We start from the raw sequence: 26,295 nt of genomic DNA on the forward strand, positions 1-26,295 counted from the left end.
ATCAAACCAACAATTGATGCGTATAAGAAAATTGCACCCGGCTTTCTCCGTAATTCGATGTCTCGGCTCTTTCATCGAAACTTTTCACTTTTCGTCGTAGCGAACGCGTTCAAGGATTTTGCGTAACGTACAATTTCAGAATTTTTCCGCATCGATCGTGCAGGTTACAGAAATGCTTCTTGCGTAAGGCGATTTTATAGACGCTCCCCGTGTTTACGCGATATTTGAAGAAAGTTGCAGCGCAATGTTTGTAGACATAATTTCATTCAAGAAATTTGATCGCTGTTGAAAAATATAGTTAAAATGGAAAGGTTTCGTGCCTCGCTAAAAATGTCCATCGTATAGCGCCACGCGAGCATAATTTCTCGAGCCCGGTTAAGTAACGGCGATGCAGATTACGTGTTGAAGCTTTCTCGATTACAGGTCGCCGTAATACATGAGTAACCGTTCGCTGTAATCGAAACGCACATGCGGTTGTCCTAATACGTATACGTCTAAACTGGAGGAGAAAGTTCGCGGTGCGTCAATGGGAAACACCTTGGCAAGAAAACGGTCCAGCCGAACGAAAGAGAAACGACGCGGTCAAAGCGACTGCGACACGGCCAGCAGACGTTTTAGGTTTAATAATCTCTGTTGTTGCACCGCGAGCTCATTATACCGCCGGCGACGGTAGACTGTTACGCCGTAATCGCGTGATTCAACGAAAGCGCGCGAGCGCGCAGTGCTCGGGACGATGCAAAACAGTCCCGCTTTCGAAGTATGAATTCTAAACAAATTTTTGTCGTAAACCATTACCAATGCAATGATGCATCGCGTATCGCATTAACGTTAACTTGATAAAGAAAATCTTCGAACGAAAGTTGGTCGGTAGTTAACCAGAAATAGATTGCAATAAAAAGAATTAGCTAAAATGTTTTTAAGCAATTAAAAGATATAGATCTTTTTGAACAGCGTTGCATTTTTTTCATTGATCACAGTATACCTTAGCCGACGCGCATGCGATCAAATCGGTGTTCGTCTATAAATACAGTTTGTTAGCTGGACGACAATGGGAATGGCTACCCACGATTATGTAAATAAACGCGACCTCGACATTTTTGACTCGGTGCATAAGTTACAATGAACTTTTCTCCTTCTACCGCTAGCCACTTCCGCCCGGATCGATTCTGAAATCAAGTTAATCGGCATTCGATAGATACTCGCTGCAAAGTTATAGTCACTTTATTGATGACCATCGATTGTGCGGCGTTCTCTCGGTGTCCTGTTGCTCGTGATTATTTAGTGGAAAGTTCGTTGAGGCGCGGTGCCGTGTGCCGACATCAAAAATGGTGAGTGTCCATTCGTCAACGGTGCGAAACAAGAATGAAAAACGGCGAAAGAAAAGCCGATCGAGCGGACTCGCCAATCGATGAAATCGGCGAAAGTATGGCTGCTGCCAGACCTTCTGCGAAACAAGAGATTGTGCTCGTGTGACGATAGGGTTGTCTCCGCACGCGTATCTCTGGGTGCTAATGCTATTTTTTAGCATTTTTTTTTTTACAAACGAGTAATCCTAAATCGGAGGACGAACGTCTCCGCCAACAATGTCACTCGGAATCGATCCAACACGGTGTTTAACACTAGGTTTGCGGGACCCGTCAGAATGACGGGTTCTAATATTTTTAATTTACGATTATTGAGATTGCGAAGATCCATCTACGTGGAATTACTCAACAAACTTATTTCCTTAGGTATATATTATTTAAAAAATGCCTGAAAACTTGGATAAACACATTCTTCTTATTTTCATAAAGTAATGTAAAATGCTCACTTTCAATGCTCCGTAAACCTAGTGTTAATTGCACGTTTTCATTATTCCTACAGATGACTACGGTGCAAAGAAAACGGTCGAAGAAAACTTTCCACGAAAGCGGCCATCGCGGTTCGCGGCAACCTTTGCCCCGAGAACCTCGTTAAGAATGATCTAAACTATTTACTCTCCGCAGCGGACGCCGGTGATTTCGATGACCAGGAAACCGGTTCCCTTGCATTCGGCGATTTCGGTTAGATATTCACTTTCTATGACGACGATCTCTCCGCGTCCGTGCCTATCCATTCGCTCCCTCGCCTCGACACGAAAATAATCTTAGGCGTTTCAAGAGCTAGCACCTAAGTAAGAATATAACCGATACCTTGCAGCCAAGGTAGGAATATATTGGTTGTTTGTTTACGATCTCGACGCAACGTCGCGCTCTGTAAAAGGACGAAACCGCGACCGGCAGTGTAGCCGCAGCTGTGCGAAAGACAGCATCGTCCTTTCGATCTTTCGCACTGGTCCAGGACCACCGCGCGCGAAACGATCCTCATGCTGGATCGTCGGTGATTTTTCGCCGTCTACCTACCTACAGGTGTGTGAAAATTGCACGCACGCACACGATTCGTCGTTCTGTCATAACGTTGGTCGATCGGATCGCGGTTACGTAAGTATGTAATCTGCGAATCGCAGTTACCAAGTGGATTTCCATCCTTACTTCTCGCCGCGCATAATGTGACACGACAAAAACGTTCGCTAACGACGCGGAAAGCCATTATCCTTCGGCCGGAGATCACGATCTTGTCCATCATCGAATACGCGATCCACGATTGTCATCAGCCGAGAGGAAGATGAAATTAATGTTTCCCTAATTCGTTCGTGCTCGCTAAGACAGAATTCGGATCGACGGGATTCAGGGTTCGGAGGAAAAAACGTAACAAATATTTACGTAAATAAATCACGAGCTTAAACCGGAAAACAAACAATTTTCGTCACGTTGTTTCTGCATTTGAAACAAATGCATAAGTTTCTCTAACAATTAGCGAGCTGAAAGTTCGTAGCGTTTCTTAAATTGAAATTCAAAGATAAAATTAGGATTCGTAGATCTATTGAATAACATATTTTCCATTCCGTTCTATTACTGTTTGCCATTTCTGAACTCTCTGGAATATCTTAATGTTATCTGTGAACTTTAATTTATACCGACTCGTGGCGAGGATTTATTTTTCCGGAAACAGTCGATCAGAATCATCGAGTAAGTAGAGTCATTTACATTCGGCGTGAATCAGAGATATCCGATACATGACCCTCGCCAAAACCGTGTAGTGCACTTATGAACAGAATTTACTGTACAGCCTCTAGCTGTGATCGTGTACACTGTATTTTTGCAGCGTTCGCGTAAAAAGCGAATCACTGTCCAACGTAATGATCGCGTTGTTGATTGCAGGAGGAAGTGATACTAGACATGACCGACGCTGAGGAAAATGCGATGGCGAACCGCGCTGAGTGTCGAATAGACATTCAACCGGAAACCTCGGAGAGCATCGAATCTGGTGAGCGAATTTGAACACTGTACACCCTGTAATCGATCACGGTCCATTTCGAAGATCATACGGCCACGCTAGATCAATCATTTTCGCGTGGAACAGCGTAAACGATGACAGACATGTTTATTCGTGCTAGACGCAATGCACTTTTTACATTTCGAATCGACACGAAAGTCTTCATTTTCCATCGCGGCCAGTCCGATACGGAAAATCTGATTCGGGGGGGACTTCCGGTTCTTCTACATCAATCTTGAAGTTACGATCCTTGAACAGTGTACTCGAGGAACTCCATAATCCTAGGGTACACGCATACTAATAAACTTCGTAGACCTAGAACTGGTTGCTGGAAAATACGCACCGCGTTCGATATCACTAACAATAAGTGTAACAATCGCGTAAAGCTGGTCGAGAGGTGAAAGACGAAGCTCTGGCCAGAGCTTTGTAGTCTTTCGCGCAGTTCAGAGTTCACGGAGAAAGCGTGTCCGAGTCGAGAAATTTGAATCGAATTGACCGTGTTGCGTCTTAACAAAATATAAAAAAAAAAAAAAATAGGGTACAAATTAACTGATCGACGGGGTAACGCGACAGTACTCTTAATCGGTGCTTCGTTGCAAATTGTATCGTTAATTACGTTGTGACTTCATTCTGTTGTGCATATCCGGTAGTACACCGTACCGGACAAATTAATTCGGGTACAGACATTTTTCTCTTTGTTTGTTGTCAAGTAATATTCATATTATCAAACGATGAAGGACAAAGGAGAGCCAGTGATAATTCACGTGCAGCCGTCGCCGACGTCGCGCGATAACATTAATGGTACGAATAATTTCACTTCGGTGTTCTAACATTGTGTTTCTGATGTCGACAAATTATACTCTTGATCGTAAATGTGAATTTAAGTGTTTTTCATTAGAGACGAGTCTTTGATACTGCACGAAACGCTATTTAATAATAATGAGAAAGCCATTATTGTGCGACACGTAACATTTACGGCAAATGTCACAACATGAAACGCAGTAATTTTCGAAATGTCAAAGCATACTTGCGATCAGTAGGATGAGGGATCCATTTACTTTGCCTATACTTATTCTTAAAGTATAATGAATATTAAAAAAGGGATATTGAATTTTTTTATGTATTCGTATCTCATTCCAGTAAAAAAGATCATCAAAATTTCAGTATGTATGGCGAAAAATATTTGGTAAATTAGAAAAAGATAAATTAACATGCGTTCGTGATGCGAACGATTAAAATAAATTGCACGTAGAGTTACAGTGTAAATTTTTTAAATTCCGCCGGGAATGAGAGAGAGGGAATCGTCGATAAAGTCGGTCACTAACCTGAAAATGTGCGCAGTACTGACATCTGAACGAAACAGCATGAATTCGTCCGTGTCTGCCTTATCGGCCAAGCAGTATGTAAAAGGATTCGAGTTTATAAAATTTCTGTATGACAAGTACGCATTTTCAGTCTTTTTTCGACAGCTCTTGGAGTACGAAGTATCCGTATGTATACCTTCTTAAATCATAAACAAATGCGGACTGTCATCGATATCAATCATTAACAACCCATTTCGATCATTTCTAATTTATTCGATGAGGATTCATTACAAAAAAAAACACGCCCGAATTATAACGTGAAAATAATCACTGCTTTCAATTCACTGGAGGAGAGTCGCAAAAGGTATTAATAGTTTATACACTATTGTTCTGTACTGTATTGAAACAATTGTTATTTAGTTACACAAGTCTTGTGATCCTCTTTTTTATGTTCAAAAACTAGTGGTATTTAACATTTTTGCCGATTTATTAATAACAATTTCCACAATTTTATAGCATTGTTATTTCAACTGGAACAAATTAAATTAAAGTGTCATTAAAGTCTGGCTTCGAAAGAATACCAAGAACACGTTATCACGTAAAATTGATTAAAAGTTTTAAAAGTAACATTCTGGATTCATATGAAGATATATTTAACCTTTAGAAACGACTATGTAATGTCAAGTATGTAAAACCTATTCGATGGCGATTTCATTCGAGCAATTGCGCGGATTTAATGTCGTAATGCAAGATTACAGCAATTAGGAGAATAAAAAAAACTTGCTGAAAGACATATAGTCGAATTTACATAACAAGGTAACATATCCATATTCGTAAAATGAGTAACAAGTGACTCCTGTTTTGTGTACATTATCGCCCAAAAATAGATACCGTAATCCGTGCTAATCTCTCGAAACGTGAACTTTGAATGTAAATTCGCGCAGAAAGGAAAACGCTGGCAGCACGAATCAGTTTTATCTACACGTACAAGTAAACAATACGTATATGTCGTTTTCAACAACAATGAACATATTTTTCGAAATCTTATTTGTAATATTTAATCTGTACACTTTTAATCTGTAATATGTCAACGAAATAAAAAATTATTTGTATCCGTCTATACTTTTATAGTGAGTTAAATATTTGCGGTATAAACTAACAAACTTTTAATAGCGTGTGAATACTTTTTTGTCATACTAGATACGAGATACGAGAGGAACTTATATATACTACTTTTATCAAAAATTAGAACTCATTTTTAGAACACCTTGTATATGTATTATCGTAATTGATTGTGAACCCTGTATAATCTTCAGCAATGATAGGTGTGTGTTGATAATAGTGAGTTTCATATTTTTCCGGTTTACAGTGTTCGGCAATGTGTTATTAATAAACAATAAAATTGTCCGTTTTCGTAAAGTGCGAAAATGTATTTTACAAAAATTTTATACTGAGCAATTATAAATTGATCAATTTAAAGGCCAATTAACCACATTGTTAAATTTAAAGTTGCAGTAAAGAATTACTTATACATTCCGTTTTTATCAATTCATTTGCTCACAATAAACCGTGCAACCACAACCTTCTGAATATGTATGAACATATTGTTGTTTAAACATGACAAGCTCTTTTCAAGCTGCAAGACATTTTACACAATTATTTACATTTTATAGTCCCATTATTTTATTTTTAACTTGATCAGACATAAAAATGAATATTGTATAAAATAATTAATGTATTCATGCATAAATCCTTTTTTGTTGTAGCACAACCTAATGGTAAAATGGCAAAAGACTATGCAGCTGTAAGTATACTAACTTTTTCTATTGTACGTCAGACCATTAATGAGAAACATCTAATGTTCATGAAATTATCTCTTTCTTCAGCTTGTTGAGAGATCAAGAAACTCATTCTTTAGTGGCAAAACAAGGCCATTAGAATGGAGAATAAAACAATTGAAACAGATAGACCGTATGCTGGAAGAATGCAAACCTGATATAGTATCTGCACTTGCATCTGATTTACGTAGAGTATGAATAAAATTATATTTCTGTTGTAAACAATGTTTTTCATGTTATACATATAATTTATTTTTACATATTCAGTGTAAATTTGAGACCATCGCGTTGGAATTGCTAATTTCCCAAGGAGAAGTTAAAACATTACTTATGAATATTAAAGAATGGGCAGCTAAAGAGAAGGTACAATCGATATAACGATATAGTTGTAAATGAAAATTCATACATAATATATTAAATATATCCATATGCTACAGCCTCCAAAAGCAATGATCAATATAATGGACGGAATCGAAATTCGGAAAGATCCATTTGGTGTAGTTCTGGTTATGGGACCATGGAATTATCCATTTCAGTTGTGCATTATCCCTTTGATGGGTGCAATTGCTGCTGGAAATTGTGTAATTCTTAAACCATCAGAATTATCTTCAGCTACATCAGAATTATTTGCAAGAATTATTCCACAATATTTAGATTCAGTATGTATAGCAAACGATAACAGATATTTTCCACATAAATCGCAAAATGTTGCTTTATTATGTACTTTTTTTCCTGCAGGAATGTGTCCAAGTTGTTCTGGGGGGTATTAATGAAACGACAGAATTGCTCAAACAAAGATTTGATTATATATTTTATACAGGCTCTACTACAGTCGGAAGAATTGTACGAGATGCAGCAAACAAGTTCTTAACGCCTGTGACATTAGAACTTGGTGGGAAAAGGTATAAAGTTTAATTTTTAAATGTAACAATATAAAGGAACAAAATGTAAACGTATACTTGCAGCCCTGTGTATGTGGACAATACAGTGGATATAAATATAGCTGTAAAGAGAATACTGTGGGGTAAATGCATTAATGTGGGTCAAACCTGCATTGCACCAGATTATGTACTCTGTACACCTGAAGTGCAGAATAAATTCTTAAACGAAGCACACAAAGTTTTAAAGGAATGGTATGGCGACAATCCCAAGGAAAGTCCAGATTTAGCACGTATAATCAACGACAATCATTATCAGTAAATATAATTTTCCAAAATAGTATATGTGTACAAATATTCCACTTTAATACATATTCGTGTAATATATAAAAACATTCTTTCAGGCGACTTGTAAAATACTTAGACGGCGGTAAGATAGCAATAGGAGGACAATGTGATCCTGCAGAAAAATACATCGCACCGACTATACTTATTGATGTTAAACCTACGGATCCAATCATGCAAGACGAGATATTTGGGCCGATATTACCTTTCATCAATGTAAACAACGCGTACGAAGCCATTCAATTTATAAACAATCGGTAGGTTTTTCGAATTATTTTTACATTATTTTTACATTATTTTACATTGTTATCATACTTATTTAGACTTTATTTCCTTGTCTGAGTCCCAGCAACGATTTATTTTAAACAGAGTTTAAACTTTTCATATAGGTGAAACATTTCATACAGGGTGTGACCGATGTAGTGGTACAAGCCGCAAGAAGGTGAATCTACATGAAAAATTAAAATGTAACACCAGATTGGTCACACCCTGTATATGTAGATAAAAAATCACAACTTATTTATTATTTCACCAGTAATAAAATGCTGCGAAGTATCCAGATCTAGCATAAAATATCTTATGCGTTTGCTCTTTAGATAGTAAGAACAAAGAGTATTATTACATATCTACATCTGAATAACTTATAGCGACTACTTTGTTTTTATATTTAGCGAAACCCCACTCGTACTATATATATTTACCAAGGACAGGGGAGTTCAAGAATTAATAGTTAATCAGACTCACAGTGGAAGCGTGGCAATTAATGAAACGATAATGCAATTTTCTGGTGAGTCAGGATATTAGGAAACAAATGATAAATAGTTTCCTACTATTTAAATAGTAGGCAAATTGTATTTATTTGGAAGAAAAAATAAGTGGTATCAGGTAGTCAGATTTTTTTTTGTAAATAGAAACAGAATTGACAGATCATATTATAATTTAATTTTATTGTAGCAAATTAATTCTATGATGTAGCTTGCTTAATTCTAGGTGTTAGATTGTTAATGAAATATTAAGGTGTTGGTTTCTGTTTGCATTATCCAATTACAGGCATGGTAATTATAGGTTTAGATACTGCAATTATAATGAATTAAGATTATGGTGATGGGTAGGGAAAAAACGGAATGCTTCTGTATCTTAGGTGAGCTTCGTAACATGATGACGACTGCAAATAACTCGTCAGTTATCTGTGAAAAGTTTTTGTTACCTCACTTCTAGAGTTTCGTGATAATACGTTCTCGCATATCTTCGCTCGTTTTAAACATTAGGAAGTGAAATAAGTTTGACTTGGTATAATACTGTTTTATTAACTTACGAGAATATTTGAAGTCGTCATGTGACGACTAACGTATGTTACGAGACTCAGCCTGTACACAACTTCCACTGCTCTTGTACATAGTATTCCACAGTATCATTAAAATTGGTTTCAACTTAATTTAAAATACTCACAAAGTTCTAAATATATACATGAGTATTCATATAGGTAAATATTCCCTAACTAGAAGTGTTGGCTTTGTTCTTGCTATAATTCATGAAAATATATCCATAGTTCTCTTCCGTAATCGACATACAATCACGCTGAAATGAATGACAATCTTGAATGATTCGTGTATTATTACATATTTCGTACAGGGAGAAGCCATTATCATTGTACATATTTAGCAGTGATGAACAAACTATATCACTCTTGCTTGATAATACAAGTAGTGGTAGTACCTGTATCAATGATACAATGATGCATGCCGCAGGTATTTGTTCCTACTTTCTTCTTACAAGTATGTTCTTATCGACAAAAAATTTAATGCGCTTAGTTATATGTACATATACCGCATTATGTTGCATAATTTTTTGTCGATTTTTTATCGAATGTGTATGTCATTACGTACTTAATGAATCACTTTTGTAAATATCGCTTATGCATTCTATATGTATTTTCCTTAGAGGATAGCTTGTACATTATTATTCGCACATATTTAATCATGATCAAATAATTACATATTGCTGTATCATAATATGAAAATCCATTGCTTTAGTTGATACTTTGCCATTTGGCGGAGTTGGAAATTCTGGCATGGGATGTTACCATGGGAAGTATACATACGACACATTTGTTCACAAAAAGGGTTGTCTGATTAAAGATTTCAATAAATTGGCAGAAACCTTGGCATCGTAAGTTAATACTTTTGAATTTGTTTATGACAACTAATTTATGATTTGTCTGCAACAATTAGAAATAACTGTTATAGGTGTCGTTATCCGCCATACACCGACAAGAAACTGTCCTTCTTAGGATCTTTAGTGGCAAAACGACCTTCCATACCAGGAGTTAAATATATTCCATATCTTTTAGCGTTTGGCTTGGGAGCGTTGGTCACTTTTGGAATTTCAGCCGCTTTAAAGGTATATAAGCAAAGGCGAATTTGATGTACCTCATATCGTTTGCACACAATAGTATGTGAAAAAAAGAGCTGTTGTCGTATACTTGTATGCTGCCAATTCTATAAAAACATGATATAATTGAGATCAATCAATTGAAGTCTTTTTAGGAGTGCATTATTTAAAAATTAGGAGAAATACAAGTATATGTATATTTTCGCGGCTGAATAAAGGTAATGAGACTTTTAATACAAGCCACAATTATTTTAATTTTCCTAACCAGCTATATTTAAATTAATGAGTGTAATGTTAAAACAGAACAGCTCAGAAAGAAATCTTTTTGATACACACGATGCACGTGAATACGGTTTTATATAGATAGATTCATTCAGACACATCACTATGAAGTCACAAATTTTGCTACGAGGTACCAAGTAACTATTTACTTACATTTAAACAAATTAATAATATGAATGACTTTTTTCAGGCTCAGGAAGACAATTTGTAATGGAGCTCTCAGCATTTTTTACAAAGAGTGTGATACTGAAATCCAATTACATACATATAAGAATATTATTAATATAGTTAAATCTTTTCTAGTTTTGTACACAAACTTTTTGTAAAAATTATCATATTTTTGTAAGTTTTCCTCTTGTACTTGTTAAATGCTTCTTTCTGCAATTTGACTAGTATTGGATTGACCCATAAATTCGTGCAGATTTTATACAAATACGACATGCATGAACAGAAATATAAGAAATAACCAAATCTTTGTCAAGATAATTTCTGTAAGAAGTTATGGGAAAATCTTATTAATACAAAACAGGAAATACGCTCACTTTTACTTGAATAGATGCAAAAGAAAGTATGTAGATACAAATAGACAGTATACACACTGGTTCACTAAAATATATGTATTCCATTGTAAACTGTTTATATTTACGTTTGAAGTTCAGATCACTGTTCTATCAAATTACACAGCATAAATATTGTACAGAAAAGTAGGAACACTATAACATAGAGTATGTAAAGCAATTGTAATTTACTTTAATACATGTAACAATTTTTTAGAAGTCGTACTTTTATAAGGAAAATATGTTGTTATTGTTATAACTAATTGTACAATTTAGTACTAGGTTAAGTACTTTTTTTAAATTTGCAAAAGTTCAAACACTATATGCATTGTTTTATGTTGCAGGAATGTGACATCATGATTAATTACATACAAAATATGAAATTATAACTTTGATGTTGTATCTTTCTTCAAAAGTATTTTTCGTTAAATTATATTCTAGAAATGTTTAACTACACTTTAAGTGCGAAAAAACTAAAAACAATTTTATAAATATAATTTAAAGTAAAAGTGTATCAACCAAGTTATATTATTTATTCATATAATAGTTAATAATACAAAATAAGCACACGCATGTATGAAAAACAAATTATACGTTTATTGACGCAAAATTGCTAGCATACACAGTATGTTATCAAAGGTATGTTCAAATTTATTCTAGTAGTCTAAAAGTACTAATTTCTTTGTATTTAAGAGATTATGATACATACATATTATGCAATTTATTGAAAGTTCAATTTGGTATAAACAATTTACATGTATTAATACGTTCGATATGATATTGAAGTACTTTTTTGTATCTTACTGAGCATGGCAGTTTATTTTTGTTAATCAAAAGATTAGCATAAATCACAAATTAATTTCTTGCCACTGAACTATTGCTTCCAAGTATCATCTCCCCTCCTTGAGTACTATCTCGTTGAAGGCTCTGTAAAAATATTGAAAAAATATGTAATACAGTAGTAGAAACAGTGTATCATATATAAGAAAATGATGTCAATACTTTAACATGTATTTGTTGTTTCAACATAGCTGCCCTTAAAATTAACATGCGTGTACATCTCAAATATCTCTTGCCAGCACTTATTGACTTTTCGAACGTTGTACTGCGTTGATCAACATCTTTTGCATATAAAATCTAGAAATGCATGATACAAAAACACCAGTTTAATTAAATATTTCAGATTGATGATTATCGATAGTAATTACCTTATTATGAGAATCTATGCGAGCTTGAATTTGACCATCAAGAATTAGTTGCATGAGCTCATCTTCCAGTTCTGAGACTGTTCTATTAAAAGCAGTGGCCATGCGTCTCATATCTGCGCTTAAATATGGACTAAAGTATTGTATTAATGCTCTATTTCGTATTTGCGTGTACAATATATTTACATGTGGTGCTATATACATATCCAAGAGTATATTATCCTTAATTTCATCTAATAACTTCAAACACGATGCATACTTTGATTCATAAAATGTAAAAATAATGTCTCTTAATTGTGGTTCCAGTTCTAGGAAGAGTTTGAAAGAACCACTGAAAATGACTTGCTTCTGTAATTCATGTCTATCAAATGTGGCTAACGCACAAAGACCCCCGTACAAGGCAACATTTCCAGGGGACAATAACTCTGGACAATCACAGTGGTCTAACGATGCTTGTAAGAAATGCCTTGCAGCCAATTTGAATCTTCTTGTTGCTAGTTCTGCTAAGCCAGCTGCAACTTTTAGCTTTGTAATTATAGACTGATTGTTATCTTTACCATGTACATCGGATACATCTGATGTGCTTTCAGCCTTTGTAACGTAACTTAGTACATGTGTCCAATTTTGCAAGTAAACAGAAACCTTGATAACATTCAAACACATGTTTACAACGTGTTTGCCACTGGTACAATAATCCCTTGCTCTCGAGTAACATTTTAAGGCATGAACAAGATCACCGCAATCAAGATAATGATCTCCCAAATCATCGTGGCCCCTTCTGATACTTTCTTTAATTGAATTACTTCTGTAGTTTTTTAAATCGGTATCAAATTTTTCTAATTTTAGAGCAGCCTTTTTCGTTCGAGATTCAACCCATGCTTCGTCTAAGGTCAACATGTCTTGAGATGTGGATTGAGCTGCAACATCCGGTAACCCAGATGAACCTACAACTTGTACTAGTTTTTTGTGCAATAATACATATAAAGAAACGTTGTATGTTGTCATCACATAAGAGATAGCCATCTTTAATGCTTCTACCCTTAACATGGGACAATGTTCAGCTATGTACATAAGCCTATATAGTTTGGCGAGTCCTGTGTAACTATTAGCATATACTTCCAAATCCTGTGGGCAGTATAATGTATAAATTATCTGACACTCGTTATTTATTATATCCTTTACATTTAAGAATGTATACATACCAATGTTGGATTTTCCACAATATATGGTTCCTGTTCTGCATTATCATTATCTTCTGTAGGAGCATCGACTTGCATTGGCTCCACCACATTTTGCTAAACATGTAAAGCAATGTCAAATATGAATCGTTTATTATACTAGAAAGGCCAATGCTGTTCTAACATTCAGATGTCACAAATACAATTGGCAATTCGTTTTCAAGAAATAAATAGAAAAATAACAAAGTTAAATGTCACAACACAATGCAGTCTTGAAAAGAAACCGAAGAATTTTTGAATCCTTCCTAATTTGTATTTACATTGAATGTATCGTTCTATTAGTAAAATATCTGTCTTTCAATTCACAATTTTACCTGGACGTCGTGAAATTGAAATGGCATGTCAACGTTCTTTCTCGCGTTACTCATCGGACACTACGAAAGAAAACAAATGCTTCGAAACCAGACATATGCAATAGAAGAATAAGATAAACACATGTATAGCCGGCTCAGTGTACACCACCGGGAGTAATGAAAGATTTTTCTTGGCTATATTTAGATAAATTTCTTTATGTACATAAATATATATGCAACACCAAAACAGTTATACACTTCACACCGCGACACGAGAGTCCATAATTGCAATGCGAGTTCTATCTAATATCATAACATTCAATGGTATTTGTACATTCTGATATATTCTATCTTAACACCACAAGTCTGTGGTTGAAGTCAAAAAGAGCCCCTTTATATAAATTAATGCGTGCGAATATTCATGGCTTAAAAGTTATTCTGTATCTCGAGTTCTATAATTTATTCTTACTAAATAATTAGACGGCAAGATGGTCAAGGGAGTGCTTGTTCCTTCTGGTTTCCTTTCGGGTCTTTTGTGCTGCAACCTCCTCGTGGTGAGACCTGGGCAATCGGTATTATTCGGTATAAGATACTAGAAGTTCTTACAAATAGAGAATAATATCGAGCTAATAGCTGCACATTTATAATTTGCTATAACTGCCAGTTATACAAACTTGTGTATTTAATTGAATTGTATATGAAAATTCATAGAAAATAATTAATTCATTCACTTCATTATCAAATTCAAATTATCAGAGTTACAATTCAAGATCTACCCAACATTACTTTGCCACGGCTTCCTTTTTAAGTTCCTGCGATCATCTTTGGCGTTCGGTATCTCTCAGGCCAGGGAATGAGACTACCCAGTTGTCTTCGAGTAGAACCTACATATGTAGATCGCTCCTCGGAAAGAGGAGAATTACTCTCGCCGACGCTGCACAAGGTACTAGCTACAATCACCTGCAACTACCACTCGTCCTGCGTGCATTTTAGTTCTACTTTGTTCTATTTTTTGTATGAACACGTTTAACATTGTAATTTATTTGGTGAAAAATAAAGAATATTAGTTACAATAGTTAATATGTTCTTCTTTCCACACCCTCGATATTAGAATTAATGTATTTGCGCCAAAATTTCGTGCCACCTCTTTGGCTATCATGTTCTCCTAGTAGAAATCCGAAAAATTGAGAAAAACTACGAAAATTCAGAAAAATTGAACTTTGTATTAGGAGAACATGATACCGAAGGAGGTATCCGAATTTCAGTAGTACAAGTCAACGTCAAGCCAGACGCTCGAAAATTTTCGAAATTTCAGTGGTACAAGTCAACGACAAGCCAGACGGTCGAGAATTTTTCCGAAAATTTTCGAAAAATTGAACTTTTGTATTAGGAGAACATGATACCGAAGGAGGTATCCGAATTTCAGTAGTACAAGTCAACGTCAAGCCAGACGCTCGAAAATTTTCGAAATTTCAGTGGTACAAGTCAACGACAAGCCAGACGGTCGAGAATTTTTCCGAAAATTTTCGAAAAATTGAACTTTTGTATTAGGAGAACATGATGTCGAAGGAGGTATCCGAATTTCAGTAGTACAAGTCAACGTCAAGCCAGACGCTCGAAAATTTTCGAAATTTCAGTGGTACAAGTCAACGACAAGCCAGACGGTCGAGAATTTTTCCGAAAATTTTCGAAAATTTTAACTTTTGTATTAGGAGAACATGATATCGAAGGAGGTATCCGAATTTCAGTAGTACAAGTCAACGACAAGCCAGACGCTCGAAAAGTTTCGGAATTTCAGTAGTACAAGTCAACGACAAGTCAGACGGCCGAATTTTCGGAAAATTTTCGAAAAATTGAACTTTTGTATTAGGAGAACATGATATCGAAGGAGGTATCCGAATTTCAGTAGTACAAGTCAACGACAAGCCAGACGGCCGAAAATTTTCGAAATTTTAGTAGTACAAGTCAACGACAAGTCAGACGGTCGAAAATTTTCCGAAATTTCAATAGTACAACTCAATGACAAGTCAGAGCATGTAAATTTTTTTCGAAAACTCACATTTTCTATTAGGACAATTCGACTACAGTATTACAACTCGACTACAAGTGGGACGTTCGGGAAAAATTGAGGGTTCAATAATTAAATACGCAGATATGTCTTTTCGTTACCTTTTGTTTATTCATACATAGTCGATTCACATGAAATGGTTGGGTTAAAATACAATATAAATGTGTTCAGGATTCCTTCGCTGTGTGGCGCGACACATAAAGTCCGGCGAAATCTACAAAAAGCGCCATTCGTCGTAGTGGCGGAACGCCTAAGCTTGTAGCCGATTAATTTCGGATTTCCATCGATGGGTGGCGCCACGTACAACTTCCGACAGAATCTGCAAACAGCGCCATTATCTCGTAGTGGCGAAACGCCTAAGCTTGTAGTCGATTAGTGTTCGGCATTCCTCCGTTGGGTGGCGCCGCGTACAAATTCCGGCAAAATCTACAAACAGCGCCATTACCTCGTAGTGGAGAAAGGCCCAAGCTTATAGACGATTAGTTTCGGATTTCCACCGCCAGGTGGCGCTGGCGGCAGAAGTCGGTTATTCGGTCGGTAACGTTTGGCTAACAGTTTGAGCGTTGTGCCGCTACGGTCTAGTGGCGCTATTTTCAAATTTTCAGGAGCAGGTGAGTCCTGCCGCTTATTGCACTACCCCTTATGGGAATAACGGCAAGAATCATTTGTTCTGTTCTTTAGGGGTTGGATATTAACAGAGAGGGAATGAGAGTGTTCAGTAATGTAAGGTGAGTGTTACGTAGCGGTAGATTCGAAAATCCATTGGTAACAAGTATCTGGATTCAGCCGCAAGAGTTGAGCTAACAGTTTAGGCACAGACTAAATCCGCGAACTGTCGGTAATGATGGGTGCGACACCGAAATGGTACGGGGGCTCTTGGAGCTCGAGCCCCCCGAGGCCGAGGCCTAGATTGTACTCCTATACGTTGTCTGTTGTTTAATTAAAAATCTAAAATCTGGGAACCGTTAATTCTCAAACACAATTCAAAGCACCATTGGAAATTTAGTACATGATATATTGTTCAATGAAATTGGGCCCTCATTTTGACCCTCAATTGTTTTTCTCCCGTTGTAGATTTTTTCTGTAGTTCACAGCATGCACGCATCGTAAGGGTTATGTGAAACGTCAAAACCATAATATCAATATCTGTATAATATTTCTATTAACAAGAGGTCGAGCAGGCATAAAAATGAAGACAAGATTTAATTCCTACGATATTGTTTGCACCGTAACTGAACTGCAAAAGTGAGTACACTGTACAAATTTATCAAATCCTTGACAAGCTATGATAAGCTTTTGTAAATATACTTAATTTTATTTCAACTCTATAAATTACTTCCAAACTATTATCGTAGCCACGTTTTATTGGTGTATATATAGCTAATTTTGATTCTTAGGCTCATTGGTATGCGTGTAAATCAAGTTTATGACATTGATCATCGAACTTATCTCATCCGTCTTCAACGAAGCGAAGAGAAACATGTTCTTTTATTGGAATCTGGTAATAGAATCCATACAACAGCCTTTGAATGGCCAAAAAATGTAGCTCCATCAGGATTTTCTATGAAAGTACATAATATTAATAGTATAAAGAAAAATAATAAAAGAATTCTATAAAGATTTATATATAATGCTATTTCCAATGTTCTCAGATGCGTAAACACCTTAAGAACAAACGACTTGAAAGTCTTGCTCAAATAGGTGTAGATAGAATAATAGATTTACAATTTGGTTCTGGCGAGGCTGCATATCACATAATATTAGAACTGTACGATCGAGGAAACATTGTCCTTACAGACTACGAGATGACTATTTTAAATATTTTAAGACCTCATACAGAAGGAGATAAAGTCAGGTAAAACATAATGAAACTGAAATACTTCATCTCTCATATGAAAATATTACTAATAGTGTACAATGACCAGGTTTGCTGTTAGAGAAAAATATCCTGTAGACCGTGCCCATAAAACTAGCATGCCACCAGTAGAAGAAATACAACAGCATCTCGAAAATGCTAAACCAGGAGAAAATCTCAAAAAGGTTTTGAATCCACTTCTGGAATTTGGTTCTTCATTAATTGATCATGTTTTATTGAAGCATGATTTCGCTCTTGGTTGTAAAATTGGAAAAGATTTTAATGTCAAAGATCACATGCCAAAATTAATCTTAGCTTTAGAATGTGCAAGCGATATGATGGAGGCAGCCAGAAAAAATGTTTCTCAAGGCTACATTATACAAAAGAAAGAAGCAAAACCAACAACGGACGACAAAGAAGATTTTATCTATACCAATATTGAATTTCATCCAGTTTTATTCGAACAACATAAAGATTTTTGTTATAAAGAGTTTCTCTCTTTTGATGTTGCAGTAGATGAATACTTTTCTGCAATGGAAGGTCAAAAATTAGATTTGAAGGCTTTGCAGCAAGAACGCGATGCTCTTAAGAAATTAGAGAATGTTAGAAAAGATCATGATCAGAGGCTCGTCTCGTTAGAAAAGACTCAAGAGGTAGATAAGCAAAAAGCAGAATTGATTTCTAGAAATCAAACTTTAGTAGACAATGCCATATTAGCTATACAAAGTGCGCTTGCAAATCAGATGGCTTGGCCAGATATAAAAGTTCTGTTAAAAGAAGCAGAAAATAGAGGTGACCCTGTCGCATCTGCAATAAAACAATTGAAACTGGAGACAAATCATATTACATTACTTTTACAAGAACCTTACGAAGAGAGCGACGAAGAATCGGAATTAAAACCGATGTTAATTGATATTGATTTAGCTCATAGTGCATTCGCAAATGCCAGGAAGTATTATAGTCAGAAGAGATCCGCGGCTAAGAAACAACAGAAAACAATAGAGTCACAGGATAAGGCCTTGAAGTCTGCAGAAAAAAAGACAAAGCAAACATTAAAAGAAGTTCAAGCCATTCACAGTATCAATAAATTGAGAAAAGTATATTGGTTCGAAAAGTTTTATTGGTTCATTAGCTCTGAAAATTATCTAGGTATGTTCGTGTGATCCTATTTAAAAAACAATCGCCAATTAATTATTTCATCGTTTTATAGTCATTGGTGGGAGGGATCAACAGCAGAATGAGCTGATAGTGAAAAGGTATCTTAAATCTGGAGATATATATGTTCACGCTGATTTAACTGGTGCCAGTTCAGTAGTGATTAAAAATTCTGGTGGGAATCCTGTGCCTCCAAAAACATTAGCCGAGGCAGGTACAATGGCTGTTGCCTACAGGTATATAAGAACGTATAATCTATCAATAGTAGACGTGTGCACTAATAGAATACTAATAGGTATCTTTTACTATAAGGATTTAATATAAAGATGCTTATGTCGTTAGTATCGCGTGGGATGCCAAAGTTGTAGCTGGAGCATGGTGGGTAAACAATGACCAAGTTTCAAAAACTGCCCCGACTGGAGAATATCTTACGACTGGATCGTTTATGATCCGCGGGAAAAAGAACTACTTGCCACCGTGTCAGTTAATCATGGGATTAGGATTTCTATTTCGTTTAGAAGAAAGCTCGATCGAAAGGCACAAGGATGAGAGAAGGGTCAGAATTGTAGATGATGAAAGTGATCATGCAGAATCGACAGTCGAAGAAGATAAAGAGATAGAATTAATAGGGGATTCCGATGAAGGTAGTATGTTAATTCTAACAACATTTAATTTGATATCACCTTGATCTTACTTTTTGGATTAAATAGAGGAGCAATCCGAGCGGAAGAACGATTTAATTCCTATCCAGGAAGAATCGAAAGAGGATTTAAATTCAGAAGAGAAAATTGATCAGATCGCCAGCGATGAAGATGAGAACATATCACAACTTCCGGATACACAAATTAAAATTGATATGTCTGGTTCTAAGTAAGTTGTAGAAAACACAGATTAGTATCTTCCTTGTCGAAAAATTGAATGCGTAATGGTCGTTTTTGTGTTATAGAATTAGACTGCACATCGACAAAAACCAAACAATAATACCAGAGAACAATGATGAAAATGTGATTTACTTAGGCGATAATAAACCAATAGTAATCAATACTGCCATTAAGGAAAAGAGTTCCGATAAAAATAAACAACTTCTGAATTATGAAAATAGAAAGATTGAAACGGAAGCTAAGAAAAACGATCAAGTAGGACTAAAAAGAGGTCAGAAAGGAAGACTGAAGAAAATGAAAGAGAAATACAAAGATCAAGATGAGGAAGATAGAAAACTATCTATGCAAGTTCTTCAAGTAGGTGCAGTTGTAAATGCAATATCTCTGACATAACAAAAGCAATGTATAATAGGTAATATCCTATATGTATAAGAACATTCATTTAGTCAGCAGGTGCTGCAAAAGAAGATAAAAGAAAAAGTAAAAACAAAGATCCATCTGGGCCAAAACAACAAGGAAAGAAAAAGGGTCCAGCAAAACCACCCCCACCACAAAATCTTCAAATTATAGACAATGAAGAAGAAGACACTGGGCCAGGACCAGAAGTCGACATGCTGGATCAGTTAACAGGAAAACCTGTTTCGGAAGATGAATTGCTGTTCGCTGTACCAGTTGTAGCACCTTACAATACTCTACTGAATTACAAGTGAATCATTTGTGTTTGAAATTATATTATGATTTTTCTTCGTCATATTTATTTCATATGTATTATTTTTCAGATTCAAAGTAAAATTAACCCCAGGAACAGGTAAGAGGGGAAAAGCTGCGAAAACTGCAGTGACAGTATTTTCGAAGGATAAAGAAATTACTTCGCGAGAAAAAGATTTACTAAAAGCTGTAAAGGAAGAAACAATAGCTAGGAATATTCCTGGAAAAGTTAAAATAAGTGCTCCTCAAATACAGAAACTAAAGAAATAAATCTTTTTGTAGTGCTATATACAAAATGTATATAAGGAGATTTTGATCCAAATCACGTTACCAATAAATTATTACTCTTGCTGTTAAGAATACAGCAAACATTAAGATACCTAATGTGTTTGTAATCTTTAAACATTGTTAATAAACAAACATGAATCTGTATATACATATATAAACAATAATTCGCATGTACAGAAATCATGTACCGAGGGAGACCATTTCAATAATAATTTGTTTACTTGAAATCCATGTCTTTTCTTTCATATCCAATGTAATTTAAAATACATCATTTATGTTTGTACAAATATAGTGCAATTAACAGTGTTGTTGTATTTCTAGGCCGTGATTTTGTTCCTTTCAATGGATTATTATTATCTTATCTTATCTTATTTCCTATTTCTGTTCCTGATCTCTGGTTCAGAGTCTGAGCTCGACTCGTTATAATTTACTTTAACTTTAATCCTGTTTCTAACAACCTGTACACCCTTGGGTATATTTGCAGGAATAGGATTAGGAACCTTTTTTACCTTTCTAACTATTTTTATATCATACTCTTCGTCAGGTTCCATGTTATTTAATATTTGTTTTATATCTTCCATACCAGCACGCCTTTTATCTATTACAATACCTACAGTACTATCATCAAGATTTCTCACAGGACTTAGGAGTTTCCTTCTTCTAGGATTCTTTAATGCTTCGATACGCGGGCTCTTTCGAGTTTTATCTACTTTTGGTTTTTGTACATCTTGCGGAGTAATGGGTTTGAGGACTGCTTGTGCATGATTGTGAACACTACTCTCAAACTCCAACTTTCCTTCTGGTTTATGTGACAATTGCTTTAAACCATCTGTTAATGTTTTCTTAAATTTTTCATAATCTGGTACATCATTAAACTTCATACTTGCTAATTGAGTCATGTACTGTAGTATAGGTTTTGGAACTGATCCGTGGAAAGTGTGTTTTAAAAATTCCGGAATATCTTCAAATGCTTTTTCTTTTTGCTTGTGTACTGCAGCCGGATCTGATATATCTTTTTCCCACAAGAGTGAACCACATAACCATTGGATCATATTGTAGCCCAAAATTTCTAAATCACCACGCATTGTTGGAACTAAAATGAACGAATGCCTTAACTTGACTTGCAAAAATAGCAAATGCAAATATAAAAATTTAATATGCAATTATCATTACCTCCTGTATGAGCATCTCTACTATTATATTCTGTGGTTCCATTATGTGCTCTCTTAGGATCCAGTTTGTATTCGTTCTTTGTCGTATAACGACACGCCAGTCCAAAATCTACTAGATAAACCTGATCTGGAGACTTCAAATGTATCATCAAGTTTGATCCTTTTATATCTCCATGTACGTATGTTTTAGAATGAATATATTCTAATACGTTTAACTGAATATCGAAATATACGTTTTTAGAATCAGCTGTGTCGCGCATGTGTAACTAACATGATCATTACTACTCACTATTTGTAAAGCTACTTTATACACTGTGTGTTCTGGGAATCGTCTATTATTTTTTTCAAATAGCTTCCACAAGTCAATGCCATATCGTTCCGTCACAACAAATCTGTATTTAGTATTTTTGTATTCATGACTTCCAGAACCAAGGTATGGGGGCATTCCAAGCCCAGATAGTTTCTTCTTCTTTATCCAAGCCTCAACTAAAATGAACTTTCCTTTCTTACAATATCTGAGCAACCACATATTTCAGTACATAAAACTATAATACATGGTTTCAGAAAGAGTAGAACAACCACGCCAAAATCAATCATGAGATAAAAATGTTGTTCTTCATTTAATATCATCCACATAATTATCTTGTACATAATTATATTATCTATTCTGAACTTTTTGGTACAAGAATACTTACTATCGTTAGCTTTACCATTTCTCATGTAAAATTGCATTTCTACATAGAGTGGCCCATTTTCATGTGGTTCCTATAATTTATAAGATATAAGGCAGTGCATAAACAATTAAGTATAAGCAGTTATTCAATAAATACTTACAATTTTAATTACATTTGGGTAATCCTTTGGAGATTTTCCATTATAAGGAGCAGCTGTAATTTTTATTATAGTTACATTAGCACGATAAATTTATTGCTATTCGAATAAAAATTAAATGAAATTTCGTTGATTATAGAAATAGTGATTTCTTGTTGGGTGTAAATAGTACTCACCGGAATAAACTTCGCCAAATCCTCCAATACCAACGGAGTTGCCAAGAATCCATTGCTTTTTTGTCATATCTGTTAATATCTCGCCAGGAGATATCCGATCTGGCAATTTATACGCGTTCGCTTTCCTTTTCCTAGGTTCCTTTTTCACTACTTTACCAGACATGACGAGATTATGGTTATGAATAATGTCTTTAATACGTAGAAGAATAGGTTTCAACTCCGATGGAAATGACGGCGTACTAAAAATCTATAATTTCAGGTATTATAAAATGAAATTCTAATGCTATGACAAATTCCTATTTAAACAAACTTCGTACAGTAAATGAGCGAATAACGATACTTTGTGTACAATCGTTGAGCTATTGAGAATACGAAAAAATTGCAAAGGCGGGAACTGCAATTCTACAGTGCCGACCTTGAACATCGGAAAAATTCCTATGATGAAAACTGTACTACGAAAAAAAAAATAATTAATAATAAATATAAAAGAAGATTTGAAACATTATTTATCGAACTGTCACTGGAAATTTTTCGTGTAACTCGATACTTTTCATTTATGTTGTTCAACGTTTCATAGGGAGACAATGTTACTGTTGGTAATTCGAGCGCATTGAACTATACAACGTATGCTGCCACATGATCGTGCGCATGTTGATATTCAAAAATGTCAGACAGCCGTTAAAGTATATTTATGCTACACACGAGAAAAGCGTACAATATGAAAGAACGATGAATAAAACCTCGCGTTTCTTGTGCCGCGATTTCATTTTATGAATCGAAGCATCGGTGTTTGACGTTCCGTTGCGTAAGTTAGCGACAAAATCCCGTTTAGGTTACCTTTTTAAATGGAAGAGGCGGCGAGTCGCTCGCCAAATTCACGTCTAGACAGCAATGATCGAATCATCGAGACAGATGATGAGAATGCAAGTGGAACCAACAATGACATCGAGTGCGAACAGGAGATTCCGCACGGGGAATGTACACCGCAGCAGGCATCGACCAGTAGACAGATCGACAATTCTATTTTTAATACGATATCTAAAATTGTTAATCCTGCGGCAAAGGTCAGAGAACATATTCTGTTCAGTTATCATGTAAACTCCTTTATCTTGTGTACCGCTAAGCTTAAATATTATATATTTAGTTGTTTTCTCTAACTAACAGACTAATTTTCCTATATCGCGTGTAATTTTCAGGTACCAGAGATTCAGGATTTTAAAATTGTAAAACCCATAAGCCGTGGAGCATTTGGCAAAGTATTTCTTGGGTACAAGAAGTCTAACTCTGAGAAAGTATATGCAATTAAAGTGATGAAGAAAAACGAGATGATAAACAAGAACATGGCCTCGCAAGTGATAATAGAGCGGAACGCGTTGGCTTTAACTCATAGTCCGTACTGCGTACAATTATTTTACTCGCTGCAGTCGGTGAGCAGTGTCTATTTGGTAATGGAGTACATGGTGGGTGGAGATCTTAAGAGTTTGTTGGGTGTCTACGGCTATATGGAGGAATCCATGGCAGCTTTTTATACCGCAGAAATATGTTTGGCATTGGAGTATCTTCACTCTCACGGGATTGTACATAGAGATTTAAAGCCGGACAACATGCTTCTGTCCCGAGAAGGGCACGTCAAGTTGACAGACTTCGGGCTGAGTAAAATATCCTTGCACAGGGACCTAGAAATCTCTGATTTAGTGAATTGTACACCGAGTCTTTGCGCAAGAACCCCGGGACAGCTTCTGTCGTTGACTTCGCACTTGTCTTTCGGTTCTGGACAGAAATCTACCAGCGATTCGAATCTGAGCGAAACGAGCACGCCAGGCGTTAACTTGCTGGCTGCCCTGCAACGGAACTGTAATAAGTTTCAATCATCACCGAACTCGGTCATCTCATCTGCTGCGTCTGGAGACTATTCTCGAGTATCTGGCGTGACGCCTTTTCAGTCAGCCGAGGATCTACGGTTAGGGGAACGCTTCGATTACAATACCGGAACTGTGACTACCGACGAAGTGCAAGACAGCAGCTCCGGGAGTTACCACACGTGCGAAGCTTCATCTATTCGCGCTGGTAGTCAGCCGAGCCAGGACGTGGACGACGAAGACGATTCCACGTTAGAAGCGGAACAATCTCAGCACACATTTTTCCATACTAGTCCGTTGAGCACGTGCGCAACCTCGCTTGCGAGAGGCGCGAAGAGAAAGAGGGCGCCTGCTGGGGGTACAACGGGTTTAACGTGCGAGATAAATGCCATGGACTTGGACGTGGACAAAACGCCGAAGAGGAAGAACCGGGGCTGCATATTTTCCAGGAGTCCTATGAATTCCAACATTTCGGCATCGTTGAAACCACCGAATAACATCAGCAGCTTGAACGGAGGACAAGAAACTGGTTCAGGTGGAAGAGTCGCTTTCAGTACACCAGTGTCATCCATAAAACAAAAGGAGAGAACTGAGCAGAGATGTAACAGCGAGGAGGAAGAGGAGAAAGATGGAGCGGAAACGGTCACCTTAGTCAAGACAACAAGATTTCAACTTCCACTGCCCACAGCTTCCACGTCGGATTCAAGTAACGATGTACAAAGTGATACGTCGGAGCAGGGTCGTTCTCCTCAGAGTATATCTCCTATCAAAACACCGGCAAGTTCGAGTAACTGTTACACACCTTATAGAACGCCAAAGTCTGTTAGGAGAGGTGGTCAGACCGGTGCAAATAGATCAGATGACCGGATACTTGGAACACCGGATTATTTGGCGCCAGAGTTGCTACTGAAAAAAGGTCATGGTTCGGCGGTAGATTGGTGGGCTTTGGGCGTCTGTCTCTTTGAGTTCTGCACCGGTCTGCCGCCATTTAATGACGAGACACCGCAAGCCGTGTTTGCCAATATTTTAGCCAAAGACATTCCGTGGCCGGAGGACAACGAGGCTCTGTCGGCCGCAGCCACAGAGGCCATCGACGCGCTTCTGACTATAGACCAACATGAGCGCCCATCGGCCAAAGAAGTGCGGACTATGAGCCTCTTTCAGGACTTTCCCTGGAACAATCCGTTTAAAACGGTCCCACCGTTCGTTCCTCAGCCCGATGACAATTATGATACATGCTATTTTCAAGGTAAGCCTGGTCCGGCACGTAACGTGTTAAACCTACAGAGAATATTTAGGTGTTCGACCATAGATTGGACATCTGATTAGAGTGAAATTACTTGAATCCGTTTTCTGTTTTCAGCACGGAACATTATGCAGCACTTGAATGTCAGCAGCTGCGACACGTGACTCCCGGGGAAGTCAGCAACTGTCTGGTCTGTGACGGGAGTAGTCACTGTTAACGCTAAGAATTGTTACAATGTAAAACTATTTTTTATATAGTTGTAAATGTATAATACTATAAAATATTTTGTTACGACTTACAAGTTTCTGTGCGTTCGCTTATCTCTAGGGTGAAGATTCCTGACTTAATTGCTATGCTTCTTCGCTTGGTCA

At 36.4% G+C, this 26,295-nt stretch overlaps 6 protein-coding genes across 16 annotated transcripts in view; 4 read left to right on the top strand and 2 right to left on the bottom strand.

Annotated features, from left to right (window-relative positions):
- The window catches only part of LOC143362853 (glycerol kinase 5), a 128,690-nt gene that overhangs the window by 6,977 nt on the left and 95,418 nt on the right, over positions 1–26,295 (top strand). The gene's annotated exons all lie outside the window — the stretch shown is intronic.
- On the top strand, positions 1,187–11,344 carry Aldh-iii (Aldehyde dehydrogenase type III). 9 transcript variants are annotated; one of them, XM_076803340.1, is made up of 13 exons: positions 1,188–1,328; positions 3,240–3,345; positions 6,425–6,462; positions 6,545–6,688; positions 6,764–6,859; positions 6,934–7,155; positions 7,235–7,398; positions 7,462–7,692; positions 7,779–7,976; positions 9,352–9,467; positions 9,753–9,888; positions 9,966–10,119; positions 10,583–11,344. In XM_076803340.1, exons 1-13 carry the CDS (start codon positions 1,326–1,328, stop codon positions 10,601–10,603), a joined length of 1,629 nt encoding a protein of 542 aa, XP_076659455.1. In that variant the 5' UTR covers positions 1,188–1,325; the 3' UTR covers positions 10,604–11,344. The 9 variants fall into 9 exon arrangements, with proteins under 9 accessions (XP_076659460.1, XP_076659455.1, XP_076659453.1 ...); XM_076803339.1 differs by lacking the exon at positions 9,352–9,467 and adding an exon at positions 8,391–8,506 and having other exon boundaries at positions 1,190–1,328; XM_076803345.1 differs by lacking the exons at positions 9,966–10,119; positions 10,583–11,344 and adding an exon at positions 8,391–8,506 and having other exon boundaries at positions 1,187–1,328; positions 9,753–9,822.
- Csn1b (COP9 signalosome subunit 1b) lies at positions 11,528–14,024 on the bottom strand. Its single transcript, XM_076803351.1, is given in 6 exon segments — positions 11,528–11,840; positions 11,843–11,876; positions 11,952–12,086; positions 12,158–13,279; positions 13,357–13,449; positions 13,707–14,024. Coding segments are annotated over 6 exon segments (1,455 nt in total). The 5' UTR covers positions 13,761–14,024; the 3' UTR covers positions 11,528–11,823.
- Positions 16,640–20,950, top strand: Clbn (Nuclear export mediator factor NEMF homolog Clbn). 2 transcript variants are annotated; one of them, XM_076803113.1, is made up of 10 exons: positions 16,640–16,998; positions 17,151–17,322; positions 17,406–17,608; positions 17,679–18,757; positions 18,819–18,999; positions 19,106–19,407; positions 19,474–19,633; positions 19,710–20,001; positions 20,091–20,350; positions 20,424–20,950. In XM_076803113.1, the coding sequence occupies exons 1-10, from the start codon at positions 16,943–16,945 to the stop codon at positions 20,620–20,622; spliced, it is 2,904 nt and encodes a 967-aa protein (XP_076659228.1). In that variant the 5' UTR covers positions 16,640–16,942; the 3' UTR covers positions 20,623–20,950. The 2 variants fall into 2 exon arrangements, with proteins under 2 accessions (XP_076659228.1, XP_076659229.1); XM_076803114.1 differs by having other exon boundaries at positions 16,641–16,998; positions 17,151–17,254.
- On the bottom strand, positions 21,001–23,184 carry LOC143362723 (serine/threonine-protein kinase VRK1). 2 transcript variants are annotated; one of them, XM_076803116.1, is made up of 7 exons: positions 23,137–23,184; positions 22,820–23,066; positions 22,647–22,699; positions 22,508–22,577; positions 22,102–22,298; positions 21,814–22,027; positions 21,001–21,733 (listed from the first exon to the last, which is right to left on the bottom strand). In XM_076803116.1, the coding sequence occupies exons 2-7, from the start codon at positions 22,980–22,982 to the stop codon at positions 21,009–21,011; spliced, it is 1,422 nt and encodes a 473-aa protein (XP_076659231.1). In that variant the 5' UTR covers positions 22,983–23,066; positions 23,137–23,184; the 3' UTR covers positions 21,001–21,008. The 2 variants fall into 2 exon arrangements, with proteins under 2 accessions (XP_076659231.1, XP_076659230.1); XM_076803115.1 differs by having other exon boundaries at positions 22,820–23,184.
- Positions 23,445–26,225, top strand: Gwl (serine/threonine-protein kinase greatwall). The gene is made up of 3 exons (XM_076803326.1): positions 23,445–23,883; positions 24,016–25,927; positions 26,042–26,225. Exons 1-3 carry the CDS (start codon positions 23,665–23,667, stop codon positions 26,086–26,088), a joined length of 2,178 nt encoding a protein of 725 aa, XP_076659441.1. The 5' UTR covers positions 23,445–23,664; the 3' UTR covers positions 26,089–26,225.

The sequence above is a fragment of the Halictus rubicundus genome, chromosome 18 (assembly GCF_050948215.1).
Source record: "Halictus rubicundus isolate RS-2024b chromosome 18, iyHalRubi1_principal, whole genome shotgun sequence".
NCBI classification, from domain to species: domain Eukaryota; kingdom Metazoa; phylum Arthropoda; class Insecta; order Hymenoptera; family Halictidae; genus Halictus; species Halictus rubicundus.

Excerpts from the sequence above, each read along its gene's own strand:
- Aldh-iii (XM_076803338.1), top strand. Across the intron at positions 6,463-6,544 it reads TGGCAAAAGACTATGCAGCT|CTTGTTGAGAGATCAAGAAA; the intron begins GTAAGTATACTA and ends CTCTTTCTTCAG. Across the intron at positions 6,860-6,933 it reads AATGGGCAGCTAAAGAGAAG|CCTCCAAAAGCAATGATCAA; the intron begins GTACAATCGATA and ends CATATGCTACAG.
- Clbn (XM_076803113.1), top strand. The coding sequence starts at position 16,943 with ATGAAGACAAGATTTAATTCCTACGATATTGTTTGCACCGTAACTGAA. Across the intron at positions 19,408-19,473 it reads AATAGGGGATTCCGATGAAG|AGGAGCAATCCGAGCGGAAG; the intron begins GTAGTATGTTAA and ends TGGATTAAATAG. Across the intron at positions 19,634-19,709 it reads ATTGATATGTCTGGTTCTAA|AATTAGACTGCACATCGACA; the intron begins GTAAGTTGTAGA and ends TTTGTGTTATAG.
- LOC143362723 (XM_076803116.1), bottom strand. The coding sequence starts at position 22,982 with ATGTCTGGTAAAGTAGTGAAAAAGGAACCTAGGAAAAGGAAAGCGAAC. Across the intron at positions 22,578-22,646 it reads ACCCAAATGTAATTAAAATT|GAACCACATGAAAATGGGCC; the intron begins GTAAGTATTTAT and ends TATAAATTATAG. Across the intron at positions 22,299-22,507 it reads AAATGGTAAAGCTAACGATA|TTGAGGCTTGGATAAAGAAG; the intron begins GTAAGTATTCTT and ends AGTTCATTTTAG.
- Gwl (XM_076803326.1), top strand. The coding sequence starts at position 23,665 with ATGGAAGAGGCGGCGAGTCGCTCGCCAAATTCACGTCTAGACAGCAAT. Across the intron at positions 23,884-24,015 it reads TTGTTAATCCTGCGGCAAAG|GTACCAGAGATTCAGGATTT; the intron begins GTCAGAGAACAT and ends TGTAATTTTCAG. Across the intron at positions 25,928-26,041 it reads TGATACATGCTATTTTCAAG|CACGGAACATTATGCAGCAC; the intron begins GTAAGCCTGGTC and ends TTCTGTTTTCAG.